Source organism: Malaclemys terrapin, chromosome 15 (assembly GCF_027887155.1).
Source record: "Malaclemys terrapin pileata isolate rMalTer1 chromosome 15, rMalTer1.hap1, whole genome shotgun sequence".
In the NCBI taxonomy this organism is placed as follows: domain Eukaryota; kingdom Metazoa; phylum Chordata; order Testudines; family Emydidae; genus Malaclemys; species Malaclemys terrapin.
Genome location: NC_071519.1, coordinates 31,363,183 through 31,386,826, shown reverse-complemented (window position 1 = coordinate 31,386,826; position 23,644 = coordinate 31,363,183). Strand labels below are relative to the sequence as shown.

Here is a 23,644-nt window from a genome sequence, read left to right as displayed (position 1 = left end):
CCGGTGCACGTACCCCAGTGACGTGTAAGTGCCATTGAACATGCATGGCGCATGAGAAGCCTGTTTCTCTTCATTTTTCAGTCCCTGCTGCCTGTCACTTCATTTGCAGCGTTGACATTTTGGCTCGTTGTCTCGCTCACCCGCCCACGCCTGCAGAGAGGGGCTGGCTAAGCCTCTTGGGGCTGTACTATTGCTGAAGAATGAAGAGAAGCAGGCTTCTCATCCTCCAGGAGTGTTCCATGGCACCTCACTCGTCACTGGGGTGCACCCCTTCCGCAGTGCATGTAACCCCCCCCCACCATTCTGAGCTCAGGGGCAGCCCTGGGCCACTGGGACCCGGGGAGAAGAGGGGAATTGTTGGCCAGGGTGACGAAACCAACCCAACTATCTCCCTTCTCCAAAAGGCACCTTCAGCGTTCACCTGGGACAGCTATAAGGGACCTGGCCTGGTGTTCCCCCGGGGATGGCACTGCACACCCGTGGCCCTCTTTAGCTCCCTGCTGCACTGTCAGCGTTGGGTCTGTGCCCAATTTGTGCTGTGTGACTTGGGATCTCACTAATCCCAAGGGGAGGAAATTCTGCATTCTCTTCTGGCACAGGGCCATGGGGCCTGGGCTTGGCAGCTGTTTGGTTAGAGCAAATGTCCTAAGGCCCAGAGTGTGCGTGCGGGGAGCGCCGGAGGGGGAGCGGTTTCTCCTGATCTCTGCAAGAGATTCCTGCTGCTCTTTGTCAGGGCTTGTCGAAGGGGAAGCAACCCCCAAGTTGTCACTGGGCTACATCTGAGAGCAACTTGGGACTCACTCTCTGCCACTGACATCACAGCGTGGGTCGTTCCAGCGCTACTGGAAGGGGGCGGACCAGGAGACTGAATCCCTCAGCACCCGTGGGACAGTTCCAGCACAGGCAACAGCAGTGCAAGCTTCCACCCCCTCTTCCTTCCCCCTGCCCCTTGCTAACGTGACCTATCCCTAACCCGAAGGCACCCCTCTGGTGCGAGAGCCGTCTCCCTGGCCCCTTCTGTCCTCAGGGCCCCCAGCCATGCCACGGTGTTTGGGATGTGGACATGTGCTCTTTGGAACTGGATTTCACTTCACACAGGCTGCTGAGCAGCCAGCAGACGGCGGTGGCGACTTCCAGTTGCTACCGACCTGGGACGAATTTGACTTACTGAACATTGAATCCAGCCGATCCATCCCAGGCCCGATCCCTGGAGGCAGAACACTCGGGATTGTCACTTATGAGGAAACATGTTACCCAGGACTGGTTTGTTTATTTCCAGGGCCTCCTTCATCCCCATGATCCTAAAGTGCATGCAGGTCTCCGTACTGTTGTTTGGGAGGGTAGGTTTAAACTTTAAACATACCAGCGAGGTATTAACCGGGGGGAATTGTATTGTTTTCCAAACTGACCTGTAAATTAAGAATGCATTTGATGTCTTCAGACATCGTTTACCTGAACTCTGACTGCAAGTTACTAAGAGAGAGATTAAACTACTGTATTAATAGCCCGCGAGCCGTTTAAGGCACTGGCTAAGCAGTTATTTATAACCGGGACGCTACCTGTGCTATTTTTAACCTTCTCTCTGTAGGGAACTAGGTTTAAATGTAGCATGTGGCTTACGCTGCACTGAGGAGGTATTGATAGGCTGCAAGCTGTTAGTTACCAGTACCAGACAACACAACACGGTGGTGTTAGAGCCTGAATCATTAGCAGAGTCGCTGGACAGGCCTATGCTATGTCATCGCATGGTTGAATGAAACAGTCACAAAATGTCAGGTCTTTGTTTATGGGCCTGATGAGAGCTGGCACTGTGGGGGGAATTGAGGGGTTGTGTTTCTTAGCAACAGCTGACCCCTCCCACCCAAAGACAGAGAGAGAATATAGTCCCTGATGGGTGGCATCATGAATGTTAGAGCAGGGAAAATTCCCCCTTGCAGAACTCCTTATTAGAGCTGGGAATGCCTTCTAGTCTTTGCCCTGCGGGCCAGGGGCTTGCCCGAGCTATGCTTTTGGTTAGACCACGTACTAGCACAGCCATTGCCCCGCGACCCCCCTCTAACTGCAGCTTGTTACTCACCTGCTGCATCTTGTTTTTAACTGAACTGGGAGCTCTTTGGGGCAGGGACCGTGTCCTCTTCTGGGTGGCGGAGGCGCCCATCCTGGCCAGGGCTTCTGGGTGCTAGACAGTACATCGTGCTCCCTTCAGGGAACGCAAGAGCTGTGTTGGGGAATCCCAGAGCAGGAAGGGGCTGAGCCTACAACCCCTTCTCAGGAGTGGGTGACTGCGGCTACCTGCCATGCTGTGACCCCGTTTGATCCCCTATTAGAAACCGAAGAACGGTTCTTTCCCCAGCACTCCTTGTCTCAGTCCTTTCCCCTTTCTAGCACCGTCCAGCGTCACAGGTAGGAGTGCGCGGAGCTCTGCGGTCCTGCTGGGAGGTCGGTGTTATCCCACAGTTCACATATGGGGAAATGCCGGGTAGGCTCTTCCCAGGGGTTTGTGCAGCACCTAGAACAGTGGGGTCCTGGTCCAAGAATGGGGCTAGTAGGTGCTACCACAGTACAAACAATAAATAACTGCTAATGTCTTAGAAGTAGAACCGACGAGTCCTGTCTCACAGTGCTTTAGCCAGAACTATCTGTCGGCTGTCTGTCAGTGCGGTGCTGGGCAGAGCCAGGCTCGGGTCCTTGGGCCGGGGGTTAGCTAACGTTTTGCTCCAAGCCGGCGGAAGGGGAAGCCCCCTTCTGTGTGCTGCACACGCTGGAGCAGAAGCCCTGGGAGATTAACCCTGCAGGCTCCAGCGTCCCCCAGGCAGCATGTCTCCTCCTTGCCCAAGCCTTCTTGATTAAATCATCTTGAGGTAATTCTGCGTGTCATTGAGACAGATTAACGGGTGACCTTCTTCTCCCAGAATGGGATTGGAAGCTGACGCCGAGCTCCCTTACCCTGCGCGCTGCGAGAGGATTTGCATCCAGAACTGATGGGAAGATGCGTGGAGGCGGATGGGATTCCAAACCTTAGGCTGGCCCCAGCCCAGTGACGAGGCTCCAGATTGCGTCGGGAAAGTCGGTGGGAGAGTCGGCTGGAAGGAGAGGGGTTGCACACCTTGGGCTCGCCTGTTCCTGCCCTGGCAGGGCACTCAGTTGGAAAGATGAGGTAGGTGCATTGCTTCCCACGAAGTCTGCAGGCTGTGGGCTCTGCGCTGCTATTGCATGGTTACTGTAGGGGTCCTCTTAGCTAACACCAGTCTGGGGGGATTTGTCCCAAGGAGAAGGTGCCAGGACGAATGCCTGAGCTGACCTCTGTTAGGAAAACTCAAGCAGATCTGTAACATGAGTCCGTTCTGCAATGGGAGTCTGGGGAAGGGAGCTGCACAAAGCATTCGGGGCGCTAAGTGTCGGCCAGAGGAAGATGATGCATGGAAGTGGGGTCCGCTAGGCAAGACAGAGTGGTTTGCATGGCCCTGTGCAGCAGGGATGTTGTTAAGCCGATGGCATCACCCTGGGAGACACTTACACAAAAGGCTTTTCAGACACCAGTGTCTCCAGTGTCAGCCAGTCTGGCCTCTCTGCAGTGCTGGAGGGAACGTGGATTGTCTCTAACTGATGGGCAGCTAGACTAAACTGCAGCTGGCTGCTGCCTGGAGGGAGATCAGAGGCAGAGTCACCCCACCCCTGCAATCTGGGGCCCAAACTGCCCTAACTCAAAACCACATCGAGGAGCAAAACCAAAAATTCCCCCGTTTGGCCATTTCCACCTGCAGCACTGCATTCCTTGACTGTCTGAGTGACCAGTGAGTGCCTGGCTTCCGTGGGGTGCAGTGCGGGGACACCTCCCCTGTAATCCCAGCTGATTCCCTGCCAGGTAGAGGCTATAGGACCCAGGTCATAGGCAGCATTGAGTCAAGATATGCTGTTGGAGCTTAGGGGCTGGCCTTGTGGGCTCTGAAATACTCCGCAGGTTGGTGAACTTGGCTTGGTCCCAAGCAACTTGTAGCTCACCACTTAGTTTAGTATATAGTGGGCAAGACCAAGGGCTGAACAGAGCTTGCTGCTTCTGTCCTGCCAGGACAGGTGGATACTGGGCAATTGCATTAGTGGCAGTCGTTAGAACCTGGGTGCAATTCCCTGGCACTTCCCTAAATAGCAGCTTAAAGTACAGACTGAGTTCGTGTGGCAAGTTTCTTCCTTTCTTACGAGGTTTGAAATGTGTCTCGTGGCCCATGTTATATGTGGCCTAGAATCCTTCCCCAAATATATATTTGGGCCCAGTCCATCCACATTGGAATGACAGAACATGGCTGGAGGGAAAACAACCCCAGCTCCCTACCAACCTTGGGTTTCCACCAGTGGGGTGACTCTGACCCTTGGAAGAATTTTAAATAGCAACTCAAAGTAAATCTGCCCCTAGCTGGGATGGAAATGTACAGGGGCTATCAATCCTCATGCTTCAGGGCATAAACTGATCAGCATCTCAGAGGAATTGGAAGGGTGCTAGCCTGGGACTCAGCAGATCCAGGTTCAATTGTCTGCCCTGCCACAGACTTCCTGTGTCATCTTGGGCAAGTCACTCAGCCTTTCTCTGCCTCAGTTTCCCATCTGTAAAATGGGGGTGATAGCACTTCCCTACCGCAGAAGGGTGTTGTGATATATTAATGATTGTGATGTATCCAGATCTTAATGAGGGCTAGAGATTTACTATAGACAGTCAAAACCTGGGAACAGGAAAGCGTTTCTCCCCGGGGTCTGCTGGTACTGGCCACTGTTGAGACAAGACAGAGCTAGATGGACCATTTTCTGGTTTCGAACGCCTCGCTAAATGACTGTATGTAGAACCCAACAGCACACTAGCCAAGCAGCAGTGGGGAAGGACTTTCATTAGTAGCCAGGAGCCAGGCTAATCGTGTGGAGAGGAGACAGGCTGGCTGCTCTGCCATACGATGACAGTAGCTGTTTAAAGTGTAGCGGGCATTTTCCAAATCCCAAAGAAGACCCACTCTCTGCGTACAGTCTAAAGAAAATGACCAATGACGCTAGCCCTGTCTGCCCATTGCTCTGCTGGAGTGTCCTTGGCTTTGGAGGTGGCTGGGGGGCTCTGTCTCCTTTCAGGGACCCCATGAATAAGCTTGCAAGTCCCTGAACACTTGGTAACTCAGGCCCACACAGAGCTCTCCTTCAGCTCTGTCTCAGCTTGAAAGCATGTCTCTTTCACCAACAGAAGTTGGGCCAGTAAAAGATATGAGCTACCTTGTCTCTCCAAGATCCTGGGACCAACACGGCAAAGAGCCAGAGGGGACATTCTAACAGCCAGACGCACAGCTGCTCTGTATGTGAGTCTGAGCAGAAGGGCTCTGTCCCTTTTCACGCTGCAAGTCCAGTTCCAGTTCCCCTCTTTGTGTCTGAAGCTGATCATGATGGTAACTGGTTTGGGGCACTACAGAGAAACCAGCTAATGCTGGGGGTACAGCCGAGCCCTTCTCCCACCTGAGCACGGCTTGGCGTTTTGCTGCCTCACTTTCCAGGGCGGATTTCCAGGAACTTGGCATTTGGTAATATCTGCCTTGCTGGGATTAAACCTGAAACAGCTGAGCTGACTGTGAAAGAGAGGAGCTCAAAGCTGATTGGGGCCGAGTGGGACGGATTGGATTTGAAGCACAATGCTGAGATGACCATTCTCAGCAAGGAGATGTGGGGGGGAGGGTGTTGGGACTCCAACTTGCCTTCTCAAGCGTAAGCAGGGGACGGTGAATCTTGTGAATGTTACTTTACAGCCAGGAGTGACTGATGGGGCAGGGAAACTGAGCTGAGCTCTTTCTTCATTCAGTGAGTGGGGCGAAGAGCAAGTCCCAGATGAGGCTAGCACAGCCAGGCTCCCAGGGTCTTGGCCGAGGGGAAGCCGCTCCCAACCCAGCCCAGTTCTCTAACGCTAGCTGGTAAATGTTCAGAGGCTGAGGTGCTGTTTGGAGCTGGGCCTGGGCCTTCTCAGGCTTGCGGTGATAGGAACAAGGAAGATGGGTGCTGCTGAGGTCTCCCTTTGCCACAGCAGAGAACACAACAGTCCGTGGCTCAAGCCAATTGTTTGCCAGTGCTGCCTGGCTGCTGGCAGGGTGGGAGAGCAGATGCCTGTGTCCTCACCGTGAGGTGGCCCTTCCCATCTGGCATTGCCAACCTGGGATGTTTCTCCCCTCACACCGCTTTGCTGTTTGGAGATGCCCGCCACATAAACCTCCCGTGTAGGTAGAATTTTCTCCTGATCCCCTCTCAGCCCTTTTGCTGCCTTTGGCCTTTTCTATACCCACTGCCTTTAGCTCCTGTGCCTGTGACTCTCAGGAGATCTGCACAGCTTTGCCACAGACTGCCTGTGGGACCTGGGACATGTCACTTAGCCTCTCTGTGCCACGGTTCCCCATCCAAACCATGCAGATAATAGCCCTGTCCTACTTCATAGGGGCCTTGGGAGGATGAATACATGAATGATTGCAAGGAGCTCAGGCCCTACAAGGAAATGGGCTCATGTCAGGCCCTAGACACACAGGTAGTTATGGCCTCATGTTCTCTGCCCTCTGGCTTGGTTTGAATTTCCCTGTGGGCTCGCTGGTTCTCTGGCAGGCAGGACTGGTATCACCATGTGGCATGACAGAGTAGGAGCCTCTGCTCCAGACGGGGCTAAGCTACCATGCCAGTGAGTCTGTGCCCTGACCTGCAACCTCCACTGCCAGGCACAGCTCCCTGCCACCAGCGTTTGGGCCAGGGGCTCTCGCAAAGCATTCCCCCTCCGCCTGGGACAAGCCCCCGTCCCATGAGGGGAGTGTGTTCCAGAAGGGAGCTCAGGGGCCTCCACTCAAACAGGAGGAGGCAGCGCCTCTCACCAAAGGGATTTATAGTCAGGATCCATTTTGCTGGACATATTTATATCTTCCTCTGGGAAAATACTTTGAGTCTAGAGACTGCGTGGTCCAGGGAGGGTAGCAGGCTATTGCCATCGTAGTGGGATCAGCACTTCTCCCACCAGGGAATTTCTTATTAACCCCCTGACATGCGGTGCAAACTCTGGGTCATTCCAGCTTAGTCCTGTCCAGCATGGGTGATCCAGCCAGGGAGAGGGTGACCCGATCAGAGGCAGGGAAATCACCTTGCCCTGGGCCCCCTCCCACCCAGTATGGAGACCCAAGGTTACGATGGCCTCTGGCTCTCTGGGTGGGTAGAGACCAGGAGCTCAGTGAGATCAGTCCCTGGTAGGTAACACATCAGTGTGAATCAGGAGACCCACATCGACCAGTGTTTCATGGCCTCAGTAATGGGGTGTATCTGGGAGGTTAAGCCGGGTTTGGCCTGGTGCTCAGTTGGTGACGTGGTGGACTCCCTCAAGGGAGGCAACACAGGTCTGTCTAGTTCAGAGCATCTACTGTGTTCTACAGGTCATTGACCTCGTTGCGTGCACAAGTGAAATTTAAAACTGGTAACACTGTGTTAGCTGTAATCCTCTGCTACACGTTAGAGCTGGATGGGCAGTATCGCTTGAACAGTTAGTGCTCCACAAGCTGGGTTTCAATGTGAAGTGCTCTAGCCTGCCGCGCACGGTCTGTGTGGACCCTGCTGCCACGCACTAACAGTCCCCTAGTGTGCATTGACCTACTCTCTTTTCAAAGCGGGAACTATTACTGTGCGGTGGCAGGGTTCACATGAACTGCTAGCATGCAACAGGCCGGTGCACTGCAGATTTACATCCTAGCTTACCACGCACTGACTGTTTGTCCAGACAAGCCCTTGGATTACAGCAGCACCTCAAAGCACTGATGAGCTAGGTGTTGTACAAAACAGATTGCCAGGTCTAAAGAGCTTACTGTCTAAATAGACTAATGGAGGCAGGGGAAACAGAGGCACAGAGAGGTGAAGTGATTGGTCCAAGATCACACAGTCGGTCAGTGGCAGGATTAGAGGTGAGGTCTCCTGACTTCCAGTCCAGTGCTCTGTCCACTAGGCCATGCTGCCTTCTCTGACAGCCCTAAAAGGTGAATTTTCTACAAGAAAATTACCTCCTTGGCAGTGCAGTCAGTTGCCACTCTGACCCCTAGAGCGTGACCTTTCCAAGCGGGAGAGGCACATTTTCAAGTGATGTGTGTGCCACGCTTGCACATGTCTGTTCTCAGCTGGCCACTGTGGCCTGGAAGAGGGGAATAGTTAAGGACGATAATTATTTCTGAGGTAAACTACCCACCCCAAAGCCTGAGAGACTTCCTCCCACCCACGTCCAGAGATGGGCAAACAGTGAGAGAGAGAAAGGACTCGGGGATATTTGTTGGCCATGTCTTTCACATCAGGAGCTTGCTTATTAAGCCGTGCTCCACGCCGTTTTACCTGCACCCAACCCTGTCTAGCGTGGTTTGTGTGTCAGTGCCCATCACTGCAGGATGGGAGTGCTCTGCTTTGAGGCCTGTACCTACAAACATCACGTGAATTAGTTTACGGACTAGAATCAAAGCAGGGCAAAGCCTGGGCCAAACTACCCACTGCCAGACTCTGCCCACTCTCCACCTCCCGCAGACCCGAGAGCAGCTCCTGGGGAAGGCCAGCTTGCCTCGGCAGGACAGTAAGCACCCAGGGAGGCAGTCGCCTCCTGCTTTGATAGCTTGTGCAATGCTGTTATGTCACATAATTGGCTTAGCCATCTGGTATTGCACTGAAACCCCCCAGCCTCTCACCCCAAACTCTGTGCCCCAGCTCTGCCGTAAATCCATTATCTTAACACACTTTTCTGGCAGGGGTGGGGGGGATCCCCAACACAAGGTTCAAAGCCAGACCCAAATCCACAGAGCCACCTGGGGGCCAGACTCTCATGTCTGTTCTTCGGTGCCTTTGAACTGAGGCTCCCCTGGCAGCGCTGCTGATGGGATGGAGCCCTGAAGAACTAACAATGGGGGATTTGCGGCTCCTGGGGAGGTGGTTGGCCCTGGCCCTTGGTGAATGTTTGCCAGGCACAGCTTGGAGGCTGCCAGTAGAGTTCTCCGCACAGCCCTACCCCTAATCCTGAAGACCTGGCAATGAGGAGGGGAGGGGGGATGTCAGAAACCGGGAGGATTGGGAGGGACTTGAAACACCAATACGCTTGGCAATTAGCAAATGTTCCAAGGACAGTTTGGAAACACCGTGTGGAGAGAGCTCTGCTAGGTCCATGGTGGTGTTCCTGTTAAGTGCTAAGTGTTTTTATTACTAATAGCAATAACTGTCATTCTTTGATGATTTGTACTAAGGTAGCAAATCGAGGCCCTGATCATGGATGGGATCCCCACTGTATAGGGCGAGTCACTTAGTCTTTCTGTATCTCGGTTTCCTATGGCTAAAATGGGGATAAAAGCATTTCTCTCCCTCGCCGGGGTGTAGTACCTCTTTGCCTCACACAGGAAAGGTTGTGAAGTGCTCAGATACCACAGGAATTGGTGCCGTATGCGAACCATAGACGGATAGAGGAGGTTGAGAACCACTCTGCTACGGCCCATGTTAGGTAGATCTGGATTTAAAACAAACTGGTTCTAACAAACACGCTTCTGTAGATGGCAGGCTTCCGGGTGGGAGGAAATGTAAGCAAACCCTGCCGTTCTCACCCAGAACCAAGCACCAAAGTCATTGTGACCTGCCCGCTGTGACATTTGTCTTGCTCTCCTTGGTGCTGTTTGTATTTCTAAGTAGCAGTTTGGGCTGCGTCCAGCTTCCCTTTCTATGAAAACCTCTGTTAAAATAAATACAACTTTTGGGAGTGAGTGAAACGTGATCTCAAGACAAAGCGCTGTGGCTCTATTGACGTCACTAACGCTGGCAAAGGATTTAGAGATCTATCAATGAAACCCTTCTTTTTTTTAACCTTATGGCTTTGGGCAAATAGCGGGGCTGTCATTAGTGAATGGCCTGTCCCTTTTTTTCCCTCCGCCGAAGCAATCATGCAGAATGACAAGCTCGGGGGACTGATTTGCTGGGGATTTATGTCTTGCTTTGTTAATCCACCTCCAACCCTCACGTTGTGTCCTCCCCCCCGCCAGATTGTGTCTGGATCTTGCGCAAGGTGCTGCTTGTGTGCTAATGAAAAGTCCGCAGTTCATCTGGGACTTGGCTTACTCCCTCAGAGTTCAGGACAGATGCTCTGTGTTATTAATACTGGGCGGCAGCACGAGGGGCGAACTACTGGTGAATTTCATTGAGGCCTTTTGGAGTGCTTTTAGCTCCGCAGCCTTAGCACATGTGCAGAGGAAGGTGAGGGGGACGTGTCAGGGCTCCCCAGTCATAGAGACTGGGTAAGGCCCAGGGTAACATTTGCAAAAGGATCTAAGGGACTGAGGCACTTAAATCCCATTTTCAAAAGTGAGTTGGGCACCTGTGTCGACACTGCAAAAAAACGACTCACAGCAACAAGTTTCAGAGCCCGGGTCAACTGGCTCAGACTTGCAAGGCTCGCGTTAGGGGGCTAAACATAGCCGTGTAGATGTTGCCACTTGGGCTGGAGCTCAGGCTCAGAGTCCTCCGGCCCTTGCTGGCTTTCAGAGCCTGGGGTCCAGCCCAAGCGGGAATGCCTACACGCTACTTTTAGCCCTGGAGCCTGGGCCCAAGTCAGTTGAACTGGGCTCTGAGACGTGCTGTCGCATTTTGTTGTTTTGTTTTTTGCAGTGTAGATGTCCCCTAGAAGCCTGAGGCCTGGTCTACACCTAAAACTTGGCTCGTCCTCGCTACGTCGCTCAGGGCTGGGAAAAATGTCACGTGCCCTGTGCGGCGTAGTGAGATCGACCAATCAGACTCAGCTCGGTCGATGGCAGAATTCTTCTGTCCACCTCACTGCCGCCTCTCAAGGGGGTGGATTCACTACAGTGAAGGGAAAACCCCTCCCGTGGCTGTCATACGTCTCTACACCCCAGGGATGGAGCTGCAGCTGTGCCACTGGAGCACTGGGAGGGTAGATGTACCAGGAGTCTGTCTGAAAGTCACTGGACGTAGGCTTCTAGGCTCCTGGGACTTGGGCTCCTCAGTCACTGAGGAGCTGCTCCCCTTGTCTATCTTGGGAGGGGGGTGCCCTGCTGTAGTTAAATCAGTGCCAGCCTCCCGTGTGGATGTGCCGAAGCTCCGTGTGAAGTGTCTTCGTTAGGGTTTTGCACTGGTATAGCTACAGCATTATAGTTACATTGGTGCAAATTTCCCTAGGCTAGACAAGCCCTGAAATTGGCTATAACTGTTTCCCTTAGAGAGGAAGGGGTTAGGGCATTTGCCTGGAGACCTGGATTCCCATCCCTGTCCTGCCACAGCCTTCTTGTGTGACCTTGGGCAAGTCACTTAGCCTCTCTGTGCCTGTTTTTCAGAAAGGGGTGAAGGCTGCCTACCATCTGAAAATCAAGCCCCTCTAAGGGATCTCAGGGCACCCATGCTTCCGTCTCTTGTAGTGATTATCAGGAGATATTCAGCAATTTCCAGATCAAGAGACTGTGGTCTAGCAATTGGAACAAGTGACTGGGACACAGAAGACATGGATTTATGTCCCAGCTCTGCCACACACTCCGTGTGTGACCTTGGGCAAGTCACTTATTCTCTCTGGGCCTCAGTTCCATATCTGCAAAATGGGGACAATGATCCCTCTCTTGGAGGGGGGATGCAAGGATAAACCCATTGATATCTGTGGGGCACTTAGATATTGCAGTGACAAGGGCAACAGAAGCAGCTAGCTAGAGACAGACAGGTCAGCTGAACTTCCCCCCAGCTCAGGAATGCTGGGTTCAGACTCTATTCAGCCTCTGCAAGTTCAGGGGCTTCTCTGGAGTCTGTCTGAGAGCAGGCTGCCTCAAGGGACCGAGGACAGCCTTTGTTATATCCCCCCAATGCACCCAGCTCCGGTCAGCGGGACAGGGGTGTGTCTGCAGCACTAAGCCATGCTCAGAGGTGAGCGCCTGGGCTCTGCCAAGCCAGGCTGGCTCCCCTCTACCCTGAATCTGAATGGGGTACATGTACTACTGTCTGGAATGCGGACCCCAGCCCCATTGACAGTGAGCTGGCTTTTGGTACTGAACTTGCCCACTCACTCGTTAAAATCACCCCCCTCTTTGTTCTCACCCAGCAGGACTCCCCACCGGAGAAGGTGCAAAGCCCTGGGGTAGCGCCCCGGCCCCCGATCAGCCATGGTGCTGCCCATCGCCAGCAGCAGCATGGAGCTGCAGCAGGACAATGGGCTCTGTGTCCGCAACAACATCGGCGGCTGCCGGCTGAAGTACGAGGAGCCTCGGAGCCGGAGGAACTCCATCCCCCCCGTGCAGACTCCCACCGCCAAGCACATGCTTGCCTACCTGCCCCGGCCCCCGACGGACACCAGCAGATATGGTGCCTTCCCTCAGAAGGTAAGGCTGCTCCCATCATTAAAGGACATGGCGAGGCTGGGCACCTCCGTTTGACATGCAGCCCAGCCTGATGCAAGCAACGAAGAAATCTTGCCCCACCCCATCTCCCACAACAATCCTGCTGAGTCCTGATCACTCTTGTACCCACATCGCTAGGAAGGTAGACAATGGGACAGCCCAGCCCAGCTGGGGACAATGTTCTCCCCAGATCCTTTAGCTGAGAGGTTCTTGACACACCTGAGGGGTGTGTTAGCTCCAATCATGGGTGATTTCATTCTGCCTCGCTCGCTTTACCCCCAACCTCCAGCCCAGTGTCAAATAGATCCAGGATTCTTCTTCTGTACTTCCTGTCCCATGCTGCTGGGCAGCTGGAAAACAGCCGCCATGTTGCTCCCAAACGGGGGCTGCATTTCAGCAATGCTAGATAGGTACATGTGTTTGCAAAGCCCTTTGGCTGAAAGGCGCCATACAGATAATATCAGCTGCAGCCAGGACCATGGTATATTGACTAAAAGGTGGAGCCAATTGTTTGGCTACACTTGCAGTTCATTCTTAAAAATGTTCAAGGGACCAAAATAGCCAAATTTCTTGGCTAGAGACAACGCAGTACAATGTGACAAGGAGACATACATACCCTCCTTCCAGAAAGCAATTCTTATCTTGCAAAAGATGTGCTTCAAAGATAGGTATTTCAGCTAATAGTATCTACAGTATGATTTTTCAAGTTACACCATTTTCTACCCATCACTAAAATCCAACCCACCAGGTGGCAACACTTCCTTAACTTGTTCTTTTGTGCTGCACTTTTCTTATCTCTGCTTTGGAACAGATTTAAAAATTTTATTAAGATGTTAAAAAAAAATAGTGAAGAGAGTTTGAGCATAGATGTTTCTGGTTATCAGGGAATAACATACAGATTATCGAGGGTGCAAAGTTTGGTTTAAGATAAGGTGGCATGAGGAATACATAATCTGCAATATCCCCGATTGGGGGTAAAAGTACAGACATTGAGATATGAGGGTATGAAGTTCATAATGTGGCTATGTTCGGGTGTGGATTATAATGAGTGGATATGATGATGAGGATGGATTGACCCTCATTTGGTGAGATTTAATGTTCAGGGAGTTTATGGTTCCAGTTCATATGATCCTTGGAAACCAATTGGGTGCAGAGATACTCCCAACCTGTGCTAGGACATACTATTCATGTGTCTTGGCCTTGACAGGCTTCCTATTTTCTAATGCCAAAACTGACTTCAGCTTTGCAAAGTGCTGTGGGATACCTGACATCATGGGTGAACAGAACTGTAGAGAGAGAATAATAGATTCAGCTAACGTAACTTCTCAACTCTTAAATCTGTCTAACGTATCTATCTAATGCATATGGTATTAATACCATATGTATAATACCCATTAATGCTACCCTGGACATATATAGATCAGCTAAGAGGTATCTAAGTGTTGTTTTTTGAAGTTTTCCCTCCTTCCTTCTTTACCTCTTGCTTCCTACTTCCCATCCCTCTAGTCTCCTCAGTCATTGGTTGTTCCTGCACAGATGCTGCTACTGGGGTGGGAAAGGCTTTATCACAGAGATGAGGCTTTTATTTAACTCTCTCATGGTGAGGGCTGGGGACTCAGTCTGCTATCAGTACACCTCTACCCCGATAGAACGCTGTCCTCGGGAGCCAAAAAATCTTACCGCGTTATAGGTGAAGCCGCGTTATATCAAACTTGCTTTGATCCGCCGTAGTGCGCAGCCCTGTCCCCCTGGAGCGCTGCTTTACTGTGTTATATCAGGTTGCGTTATATCGGGATAGACGTGTATTAATAATTGTGTGTGTTTAAAGTAGCACCTAGTGGCCAAGCTGTGATTGGGGCCCCATTGTGCTGTACCATACACATGAAGAGCTTAAGGTTTAAATAGACCAGACAGACTAAGGATGGGAGGGAAAACAGGTGCATTTCTCTTGATTGGTTCTTTTCCCCTTGCAGCCTGAAATGATGGTCATCCCCATGGGCCTATCAGAAGAGAGCCAACAGCAAACAGACCCTGCGGTTGAAAAGAAAAATGCCCCGATGTCAAACTTTGTGCCCCACTCCTGTGGCTCAAACATCCCCAATGACAGATCAGTCCTTCAGAGGAGACTCAGTATGGTGGAGCAGACCAGCACAGGTGCGGTGGTACCCATGAAGCACCGGCCCAGCGTCTCCATCAACACTGAAGATTTGCCCAAGTACCGCCGGGCATCGCGCAATGATCCCCTGCCTCCACTCCGGGACATCAACACCCGGTGGTACCCACGGCATGCTCTCAGTGTGCCCAACATCCCCAACTCAGCACGGAAAAAAACGCCCACCCGGAGCATTGTCTCCGTGACCCCCTCAGAGAAACCTCAGAACCGGCGCTGCAAGCTCATGGACGACGATCGGCAGTTCAGCTCCGCCAACAAGCAGCAGCGGCAGCGCTATGTGACCAAAATGGGCAAGTGCCAGGTGAATCTGGGCCGCATCCAGGAAAAGAAGAGGTTCCTGTCGGACATTTTCACCACCATTGTGGACCTCAAGTACCGCTGGTTCCTCTTTGTCTTCATGATGTGCTACATCGTCACCTGGGTGGTCTTTGGCATCATCTACTTCTTCGATGCCTGGATTAGGGATGACGTCAACCACATAGGAGACCCGGAGTGGAAGCCTTGCATCGAGAATGTGGACAATTTCATATCTGCCTTACTTTTCTCCGTGGAAAGTCAAAGGACCATTGGTTATGGCTCCCGGATTGTGACAGCCGATTGCACTGAGGGCGTCATTTTGCTGATGGCCCAGTCCATCGTTGGGTCCATGATAGATGCCCTCATGGTGGGATGCATGTTCGTCAAGATCTCCAGGCCCAAGAAGCGCGCCCAGACCTTAATATTCAGCAAGAAGTGCGTTGTCTCCCACCGGGATGAGAAACTCTGCCTGATGTTCCGCATCGGCGACCTCCGGGACAGCCACATGGTGGATGCGAAAATAAGGGCCAAACTGATCAAATCCAGACAAACCAAGGAAGGGGAGTTCATCCCCTTGGAGCAGTCGGAGCTGAACCTGGGCTATGACACAGGGGAGGACAGGCTCTTCTTGGTGGAGCCACAGATCATCTGCCATGTCATCAATGACCACAGCCCCTTCTGGGAAATGACAGCAGAGTCGCTGAAGAGGGAGCAGTTTGAGATCATTGTGATCCTGGAGGGCATCGTGGAAGCCACAGGTGGGTGCTGAGGAGGGTACGCAGACCCCAGGTGGGCTTGGGAAGGTGTTATCCTCACCCCACTCAGGGGCTGCTCCATATTACTAGACCCAGGGGCGCTGTGATTGGGTTTCCTTCCTTTCCCAAACTATCAGATAATGGCCACCACAGGAGTCAGGGTGCAGCACTGGCAGGACACTCCGTTCTAATACTCCCTCCCTCCGTGTCCTCAGACAAGTCTCTGAATCTCTCCTCCTCAGCTCCCCGCTCAGGACAATGAGACTTCCCTGCCTCACAGACTGGGTTCGGGGGGTGATGTCTGTAGGGTCTGTAAGTGTGTTGAAGATGGAGAGCTGAGAGGTGATGAGTATTATTAACCCGTTGCTGTGATCTGGGGCAGCAGGACATTGGTGTCTTGCTCAGAGAGACAGCTGGCGGGGCAGGGGGCTAGAGGGCCCGGCAGTGTGATCTGCTCCAACAGGAGGTGCCATATCAGACTAAATGGCCCAGTCACCTGACCTAGTCCCACAGATTAGATCCCACACTCGTTGCTCTCTTGGTCTGTTGTACTGAGGTGGAGGGTGTGGGGTACCAGCCTAGATGGTCTGTCCCCCTGCTGCAGTGAGGTGGGATGCGGCATGACACGAACTTAGCTTGGTTATCTCCATCCCTGCGTTCCCCTAAACAGTTGCTTAACATACTGAGCTGAGTCATGGATTTTGTGTGTTTGAAAGACATGCAAAACCAACCACCCAGGCAGCCGTTGGCACCAACGGCTTCTCCCGCCCACACAGGGCAGGTGGGCGGACTTGGATCCCACACGTTACACTGAGCCTTGGCACCATCCCGGGAGAGTGGGAAAAGAGTAGTTGGGATACAGGCTGTCCTGAAAAGAGATGGTGCAGGTGGTACTGCAGGAAATGCCCATTCGCCTTCTAGGTGGAGCTGGGCAAAAAACAGATATTTTGGTTCACTGACAGTTTTGAAAAGGTGAAACATCATTTCAGGTCAGCCCAAAAATTAACCTTTAAAAAATTTTCAATGATTCAAAGAATTAAAAAAAAAAAAAATCATTTCGGGTCAAACATTTGACCCACCAGTAAATGTCTGTTTGATTCTGAGCATTTTTAAATGTTTTAATTTTTTTAAACAAAAATAAATTCAAAGCAACTTTTTGTTTTGAAATTTCCTTTTAACTGAAAAGCTGGGAGATGTTTCATTTTGAAAATGTCAAAACCAAACTTTTTTATTTTTTTTTCCTGAATGTTTTTTGGGGGGTTATTTTCAGAATGAAAATTTAGCGAAACGGACACGGCTTTCCTAGAGTCAGAAAAATGGTGATTTAAAAACATGAGCTGCCAGTTCCCATCCAGTGTTCAAACTTGTGCAAGATGGGGATGGGGCGGTAGAGGGACCTGGGGGTCTCCTCCCCCAGAGGGAAAGTTTGGGAAAACCTGCCGCCTTATAAAGCAGTTTGGCCCATTCCAAAGGCAAAAATATTGGTGCTTCACAAGTACTATTTTGAGGCCCCCGGATGAATCTTCTCTAGCAGGGACAACAGAACCATTTGCAGACCTAGTTCCTTGCTACCTCTATCAGGGGCAAGGAAATCACCCCTTGCAATCTGGAGACACAGTATTGATCAGGCATTCCCCAAAGTTCCTCCCAGTGTGTAACTGATCTAGTCGCTACCAGGGACCAGTGCACGATTGTTCCCTACAGTCTATCCTCCAGATAGAGTTCTTTCTAGCCTCATTTCATGGTGAAACATTGGGGAGACAAACATGTATATGGAAAACTCAATAGCTACCGTCAGTCTACGTGAGTCAGACAGCAATCCTAGGATAGGTCAAACTTTGGGCTGAGAAGAGAGCCCTGCTGGCCTAGAATCACAGACAGAGCAGATTTGGTTTCATCTAGCCCATAGCCCTGGGAACCAGCACAGGTCTGGGTTCTTACTGTATATTTATCAATATATTGTCCAGTCTAGGTTAAATGTCCTGGTTTTGGTGCACAGATTAGCACTGTCTGCTCCTTTCTAATACAGGTATTTATCTGGCTCTCCCAACTGTGCTTGTCTGAACCTAAATATCCATTTCACGTGCCTCAGTAACTGCGCAAATACCCATTCAGCACAGGAGACTTACCCTTCAGCGGCTGACCAGGCACATGGGAATTGCCAGGTTGTTCAGACCCAGGGTTTAACCTAGTCCCATATCCTGAGTCTAACACTCACCAGTACCAGCTGGCTCAGAGGAAGGTGCAAGAAACCCTGCAGCTATGGGATGACCTGTCCCCAGGCAAAGTTACCTCCTGACCCCATTAGTCAGCAGTTGTCTTCTGCCCATGAATCCTTTCTGTATCCCTTTTTGCAATACAACCTGCCCAATTAATGGTCCTGACTGCATGTGCTTCTTTCTCACTGTAGGAATGACATGTCAAGCCCGGACCTCTTACATAGAGGACGAGATCCTTTGGGGATATCGGTTCGAGCCCTGCATGACCCTGGAGAAAGGAGCCTTTCGAGTAGACTACAGCAGGTTTGAGAAGACATTTGAGGTGCAGACCCCAGCAGCCAGCGCCAAGGAGATGTACGAACTGAAGGAGATAGAACGTCAGGACCAGTCCACCCTGAGCTTGTACTGGGACCACCTGGTGCATCCCTGCTTCTCAGCCGAGCTGAACGATGTCCTGCAGGATGAGAGTCCCAGTGAGGAAACCCTGGCCAGGCTGGGCATCCCCAACATCACGGAGGAGGAAATGAGTGCTGAGTTCCAGAGCCAGATCGGTATCTGAGCTCCTCCCCAACACAGAGTGACAGGAGACACCCCAGTGCAGCCACTTGTCTGCCCCAAGTACGAGTGCTGCTGCTTTGCATCCGGAGATGTCCCTGGTGCAAGCAGGGGGAGAGGCAAGGGGAAAGATGCACTGCTGCTCTCCGGCCAACCTGAGCGTGCATTGAGGTCTTCACCAGTGAGCTCTGTGGTGGAGCCATTGTGCTCTCTCTCTCTCTCTCTTTCTCCAATAAAGGTAGTTGATGCTACCTTCCTATGGAGGAGGCGGTGGGGTTAGAGACCCCTGTAGCTCCCTTCTCCAGGCTGGGGTAAGGGACCAGGGAAATGTGGAACAAGGGCTTGGGCCACACAGCCTGGAGGCTCATCAGCCATTGACTGTTATGTGGAGGAAATGTCACCTTCCCTGTGCGTATAAGGTGTTACCCCGGGGTAGGTCATAAGCAGCAGAGATCAACTTGAGACCTGTAGATCTTACGGCCTGTGCTAAATGGCCAGCTCTGCTAGCTCAAGGGCTGTAGCAGAGAGTGACCGAGAGCTCCCATGTGTGGGTGTGGGTCACATGACACAAGAATTAACAATCCCACCTTCAGACACCCCAGGGAGTGCCGCTTGGAGGGGGACAGGGAACCCCTCTCCACAGTCTCTGGTTCCCATTATGTCCACATCAGGCACTTTAGGGTTTGTGCAGCCCTTTTGGTTTCACACGTTCTCCTGCCACCATGCCACGTCCTTCATGGACTGTAGGTACCCGGAGCTGGTGCTTCCCCCAGACGCAGCTCGGGCACTCCCGTGGAAGTTTCTCCTACTGACAGTGCCATATGGAACTCTCTCTCTGTACGGTGTATCCCTCCCCCCTCCTTCTCTGCATCCTCTGACCGCTGTCCCTAACCTCTCAACACATCCCGCGTCTCCAGGTCGAGCTGCAGCTAAGTGGAATTATTTTTGCTAAATCTTTTGTAATAAGGTCACGGAAAAACAAAATTCAGCGGGTGATTAAAATCTCTGAAACCCCTAGAGAGCAGCGTTTGTGAGTGTGTATAAGCACTGGGCATGTATGTGTTTGCATATGCGGGCGGGTTCCTGCCCAGTCTACAGGGCCACTGCCTGTGCAGGGGGCTGAGAATGGGAACCGGAGCCTTTTACCAGTTGGATATTGTTTCAGATCTGAGCCCAGGTGCTCGAAAATATTAGGCACCTAACTCCCACTGAAATTAACAGGAGTTAGGTGTGTAAAGAGCTTGGAGGATTTGGCCTGTGATCCCTCACTCCCATGCTTAGGGGTGAACAGGCTGGGGCATGGCCTCAGGGCTTTGTGGGGGAGAGGAGAAGTGCTTCTGTAGCTGCTGTGCATGGTGCAGCATTCTAGGAATAACCAGAACCTGTTAGGCTCCCACACTACAATCTGACACCTTTCACCAGCATTGTGAATTTGCTGGTGATCAACTCTGTGCACAACCCCAACTCCCAAACTCAAAGATCCATGGGAAGCATCTTCTAGCCTTTCCCTCCATCTATTAATAGCAACAGGATTTTCCCCCTCCAGTGAATTAAAAAGGAGAAAATTCATCTGCATTGCCCCTTCCATCTCCAGGTCCTTGATCTTATATTATCCGTGGGAATGAGGTTATATTTTTCATCTTGTTTATTAACAATCTGGCTGTTCAGGCCAAATGTATAAAGCCAATAGGGAAGGCCATCAGCTGCCCAACTTTGTCTATTGCTTTGCAGGTAGGGCTGTAGACTGTTCTTCAGCTGGGGGTGATCCTGCTGCTAGAATACAGGGATGGGAGATTCTCCTACCAGTTATTTAATGAAAGTTCAGGGGAGACAAAGATACCTGCTGATAAAATCTTACATGCCCAAAGCATGTGAGAAAGACGGCTGACTGCAGCATTAAGACTGGTGACTTCCCCCTCCAAGCAGTGTGGGAAGGCAAAGCAGCTGGGCTTGCCTGCTGCTGCTTGTCCGGTCTGAGATACTTGGCCTCTCTGCACACTCAGTCTGGTAAACGCAGGAGGGTCACGGGCAGCTGTCCAGCTTAACTCTCTGCCTCTCCTGCATCCAGTGCAAAGCAGAAATGCAGAGGAGGGAAACTGACAGCTGTTCTCAGGAGAGTTCCCTGCAGTCACATAACAGCATGGAAAGTGGGTTAATCTGTTTCCTTTGCTGCTATTTCATAAAATGATTGCGAAGGGTATTATCTCAGTCATATGTTCCTTGTTGTGATTAGATCAAATATTATGCAATCAGCCAAAAAGAACCCCATTTACCACTCACTGATCCCAGGTTTACTTTGAGCTGTTTTTAGTATTTAATTGTACTGAAGTCTATAGGAAAAGAATTGCCAGTCTGTGATACAGCTACAATCAGTGCAGAGTCTAGCCAGTGGTCAGCTGGCTCTCTTTAGCTAATCCCCCATTCAGCTCCCATTCCACCTGAATAATATACTCCCACCAGCTGTGTATTATTGCTTTACTGATAGAAGTGTAGGGGAGCAGATAAAATGCAGGTTAAAGACTTGGTAGGCCTCACTACTTTTGAAAGGCAGTTTATAAACCCATTTTTGCATCTATGTATAAATCACAGGCTTAAAAGGGCTAATCCTTACTACAAGCAACACCTCCAGTGTAGTGATGGAAGGAGAAGACAAAAGGAACAAATTAACTGGGAATGGTCATCACATTATTTCACACTGGTTAATGGATTAGCTCCTATTGTGTGTAGGAGCAGCTGAGGACAGCAGCAGGTTAAAATGCAAACTTTTCCTCCACAGCTGTGTTGCTTCACCTCCCAGAGAGAAGTGAGTCTGAAGAAGGGTGAATGTTAGCTATATTTCTATCTTTACCACATGGGTGCAGGGCCTATTCTCCCTTTCAGGATGTTCTGCAGAGGACCAGGCCAGTGCTGGTAGGTCACATGGGCCTTAGCTCTAAGCCATCATAGTTTTGGATTACTGAGGTACAGGCCTCTTGCAGCTTGCCCCCCCTGAATCCTACTAGACAGCTGTGTTAATAAGCATGGTGCAGGCACAGCCCTTTGAGTTTAGAGGCTAGCAGTGTAGTTTCCTTAGATGCTGGTGGCTTTGTGCAAGCAGAAAGGAAAGAACAGTACAGGCTTAGCCACTTACAAGAAAAATACTGAACTCTCCCCCAGAAATCCCAAAGGGATAGTCATTTATACTGCACCCAAACAGGGAGGGTGTTGCTACAATGGTGGGGGATAAACCATAAAGTGTCTGCTCTGAAGAGCAGGCATTTAATTGTAGCTATATCACGAACACCAGAGGAGGTGGGAAAGGGAGAACAGCTCATTGTTATCCTAGGAGATCACTTTCGTAGAGAGCTTTGCAGCTGTTTAAAGAGCTGCAGTAGATCTACCTCTGCTTGATCACAGAAATCCCTTCAGCCCTGAGGCTTCCAACTCCTGCAGCCTCATGTTTAATTAGGTCTGACTTTGGGAAGGTCCATTTACTGGAGCCACCTGCCACCTATCTTCCTGATGGCCTTGCAGGGTAGGAGGCTTATGCTCTTTGCTCAACAATCTACCACCACACACCAAGTCTCTCCAGCTACACTGCTCTGGCAAGTCTCCCCCACCCCATCCCTGGCATCCCATCAGCCCATGGCACAGTTCTCTCCTAGAGGCTGAGGGGAACCAGCATGTAAAGGTTACCTGTGGAAAATCCTACATCCTTCACTTGTAGGGTATACCCATAGCCTCAAAAGTTTAACTCTAGAGCAGCAATACTCAGACCTGAGTGGTTCAGAAGCCAAATTAGCAATAATTATCCCAAACATGCCCCAGTGGGGTGAATTAATTGTTTCATTTACTACAGATTCATATTTAAACATTATGACAAGGGAAAGCTTTAGTTTTATATGTTCACAGCAACATCAATGGCTTTGTGCAAATTAATATAAGAAAAGCATCCTGAGTGATTAAATCCTTGTTGTAATAGGTGCTGCAAAGAGCTACTTGCAAGCTGCAGTCAAGGATATCTGCTCTAGAGTTTGATGTCTCAGAACATGGCTTCCCTGACCCATGCTGGAGATCCAGGGGGACAGTGTTCTCAAGGAGGTTGGCCAAGCAGCTGGGAGGGATTTTAAATCAAGCACCAAAACCTCCAACTCAGAACCTCATAAACAATGGGAAAATCACCACACTGTCACAGGTTGGAAATTTTGCTACAAGCTTCTCTTCCACCCCCTCTCCCCAACAGAAAAATCCAACACTTGTGTTTAAGTGGAAGCTTTTATGGGAAAACTTAAGACCCTTCAAAACTATTTATTCCTTGGTTTTGCTTTTTGGAACAAAGTGAGAAATTGACAGGAAAGTAAAGTTTGTCTGGAAGGTCCCACAGTAAGTCAGATGCATTTCCCATGGAGATCCCCCAGGAGAGCCAATCCCCTCCAGGTTTCAGAGTAGCAGCCTTGTTAGTCTGTATCCGCAAAAAGAACAGGAGTACTTGTGGCACCTTAGAGACTAACAAATTTATTAGAGCATAAGCTTTCAAGCAAGAGGAAAGGAAGCAAACATTCAGGTCTCTGCCCCCTCCTGCAGAGAAGACAGGTGAGTGGGTGTCTCGGGTGCAAAGCAGGAGTAGAGCTGGCTGGGGGCAGCCTCTGGAGCAGGTGTTAAGCGCTCCCCCGGCACAGACAGCTTTCCAGAAGCCGCCAAAGGGGCCTTTCCCCTTTGCAGCGGCCACCTCCCAGCAGGCACTAGAGGAAGCCCCCCCCTTCCCTCATATGGCACCAGCCCAACTCCCCCCTGCCCGAGAGCCAGCCCCCAATCCCCGCCCCGGCACCAGGCCTCCCGCCCGAGAGCCAGCCCCTCTTCCCCCCCCGCCCGAGCATCCCACCCCCAATCCCCGCTCCGGCACCAGCCCCCCCCGCCCCCCGAGAGCCAGCCCCCCCTGCTCGAGCCCCCCCAGATCCTTCTCCCGAGCCCCCCTCCCCGCAGCCTCTGGGCGGCTCCGGCGTTCTAGCCCCAGCTGGCCCGCGGCACCCCCGGCCCGGGCCCCTCCCCCGCCCGCCCGACCCACTTACCGCCTTCGCTGCGCGGCCCAGCGGCAGCCCCGGGTCCCCCCGGCCGAGAGGCAGCAGGTCTGGGGGTCCCGGTTTATATTCCCCGCCCCGCGGCAGCGGACCAATCAGACGGGGAGCTCGTTCACGCGCTCGGCGGCTGCGGACCAATGGAATGGCGGGGAAACAGCAAGACGTTCGAAATAGATCTGTCCCACGCCGCAGCTCGTAGGCCCGC

The 23,644-nt window shown here is 51.6% G+C and overlaps 1 protein-coding gene across 1 annotated transcript; it reads left to right on the top strand.

Annotated features, from left to right (window-relative positions):
• The first annotated feature begins 3,122 nt into the window (after positions 1–3,122).
• On the top strand, positions 3,123–19,356 carry LOC128823285 (G protein-activated inward rectifier potassium channel 4-like). Its single transcript, XM_054005509.1, has 4 exons — positions 3,123–3,157; positions 12,092–12,365; positions 14,357–15,611; positions 18,019–19,356. Exons 2-4 carry the CDS (start codon positions 12,150–12,152, stop codon positions 18,384–18,386), a joined length of 1,839 nt encoding a protein of 612 aa, XP_053861484.1. The 5' UTR covers positions 3,123–3,157; positions 12,092–12,149; the 3' UTR covers positions 18,387–19,356.
• The last annotated feature ends 4,288 nt before the right edge of the window (positions 19,357–23,644 follow it).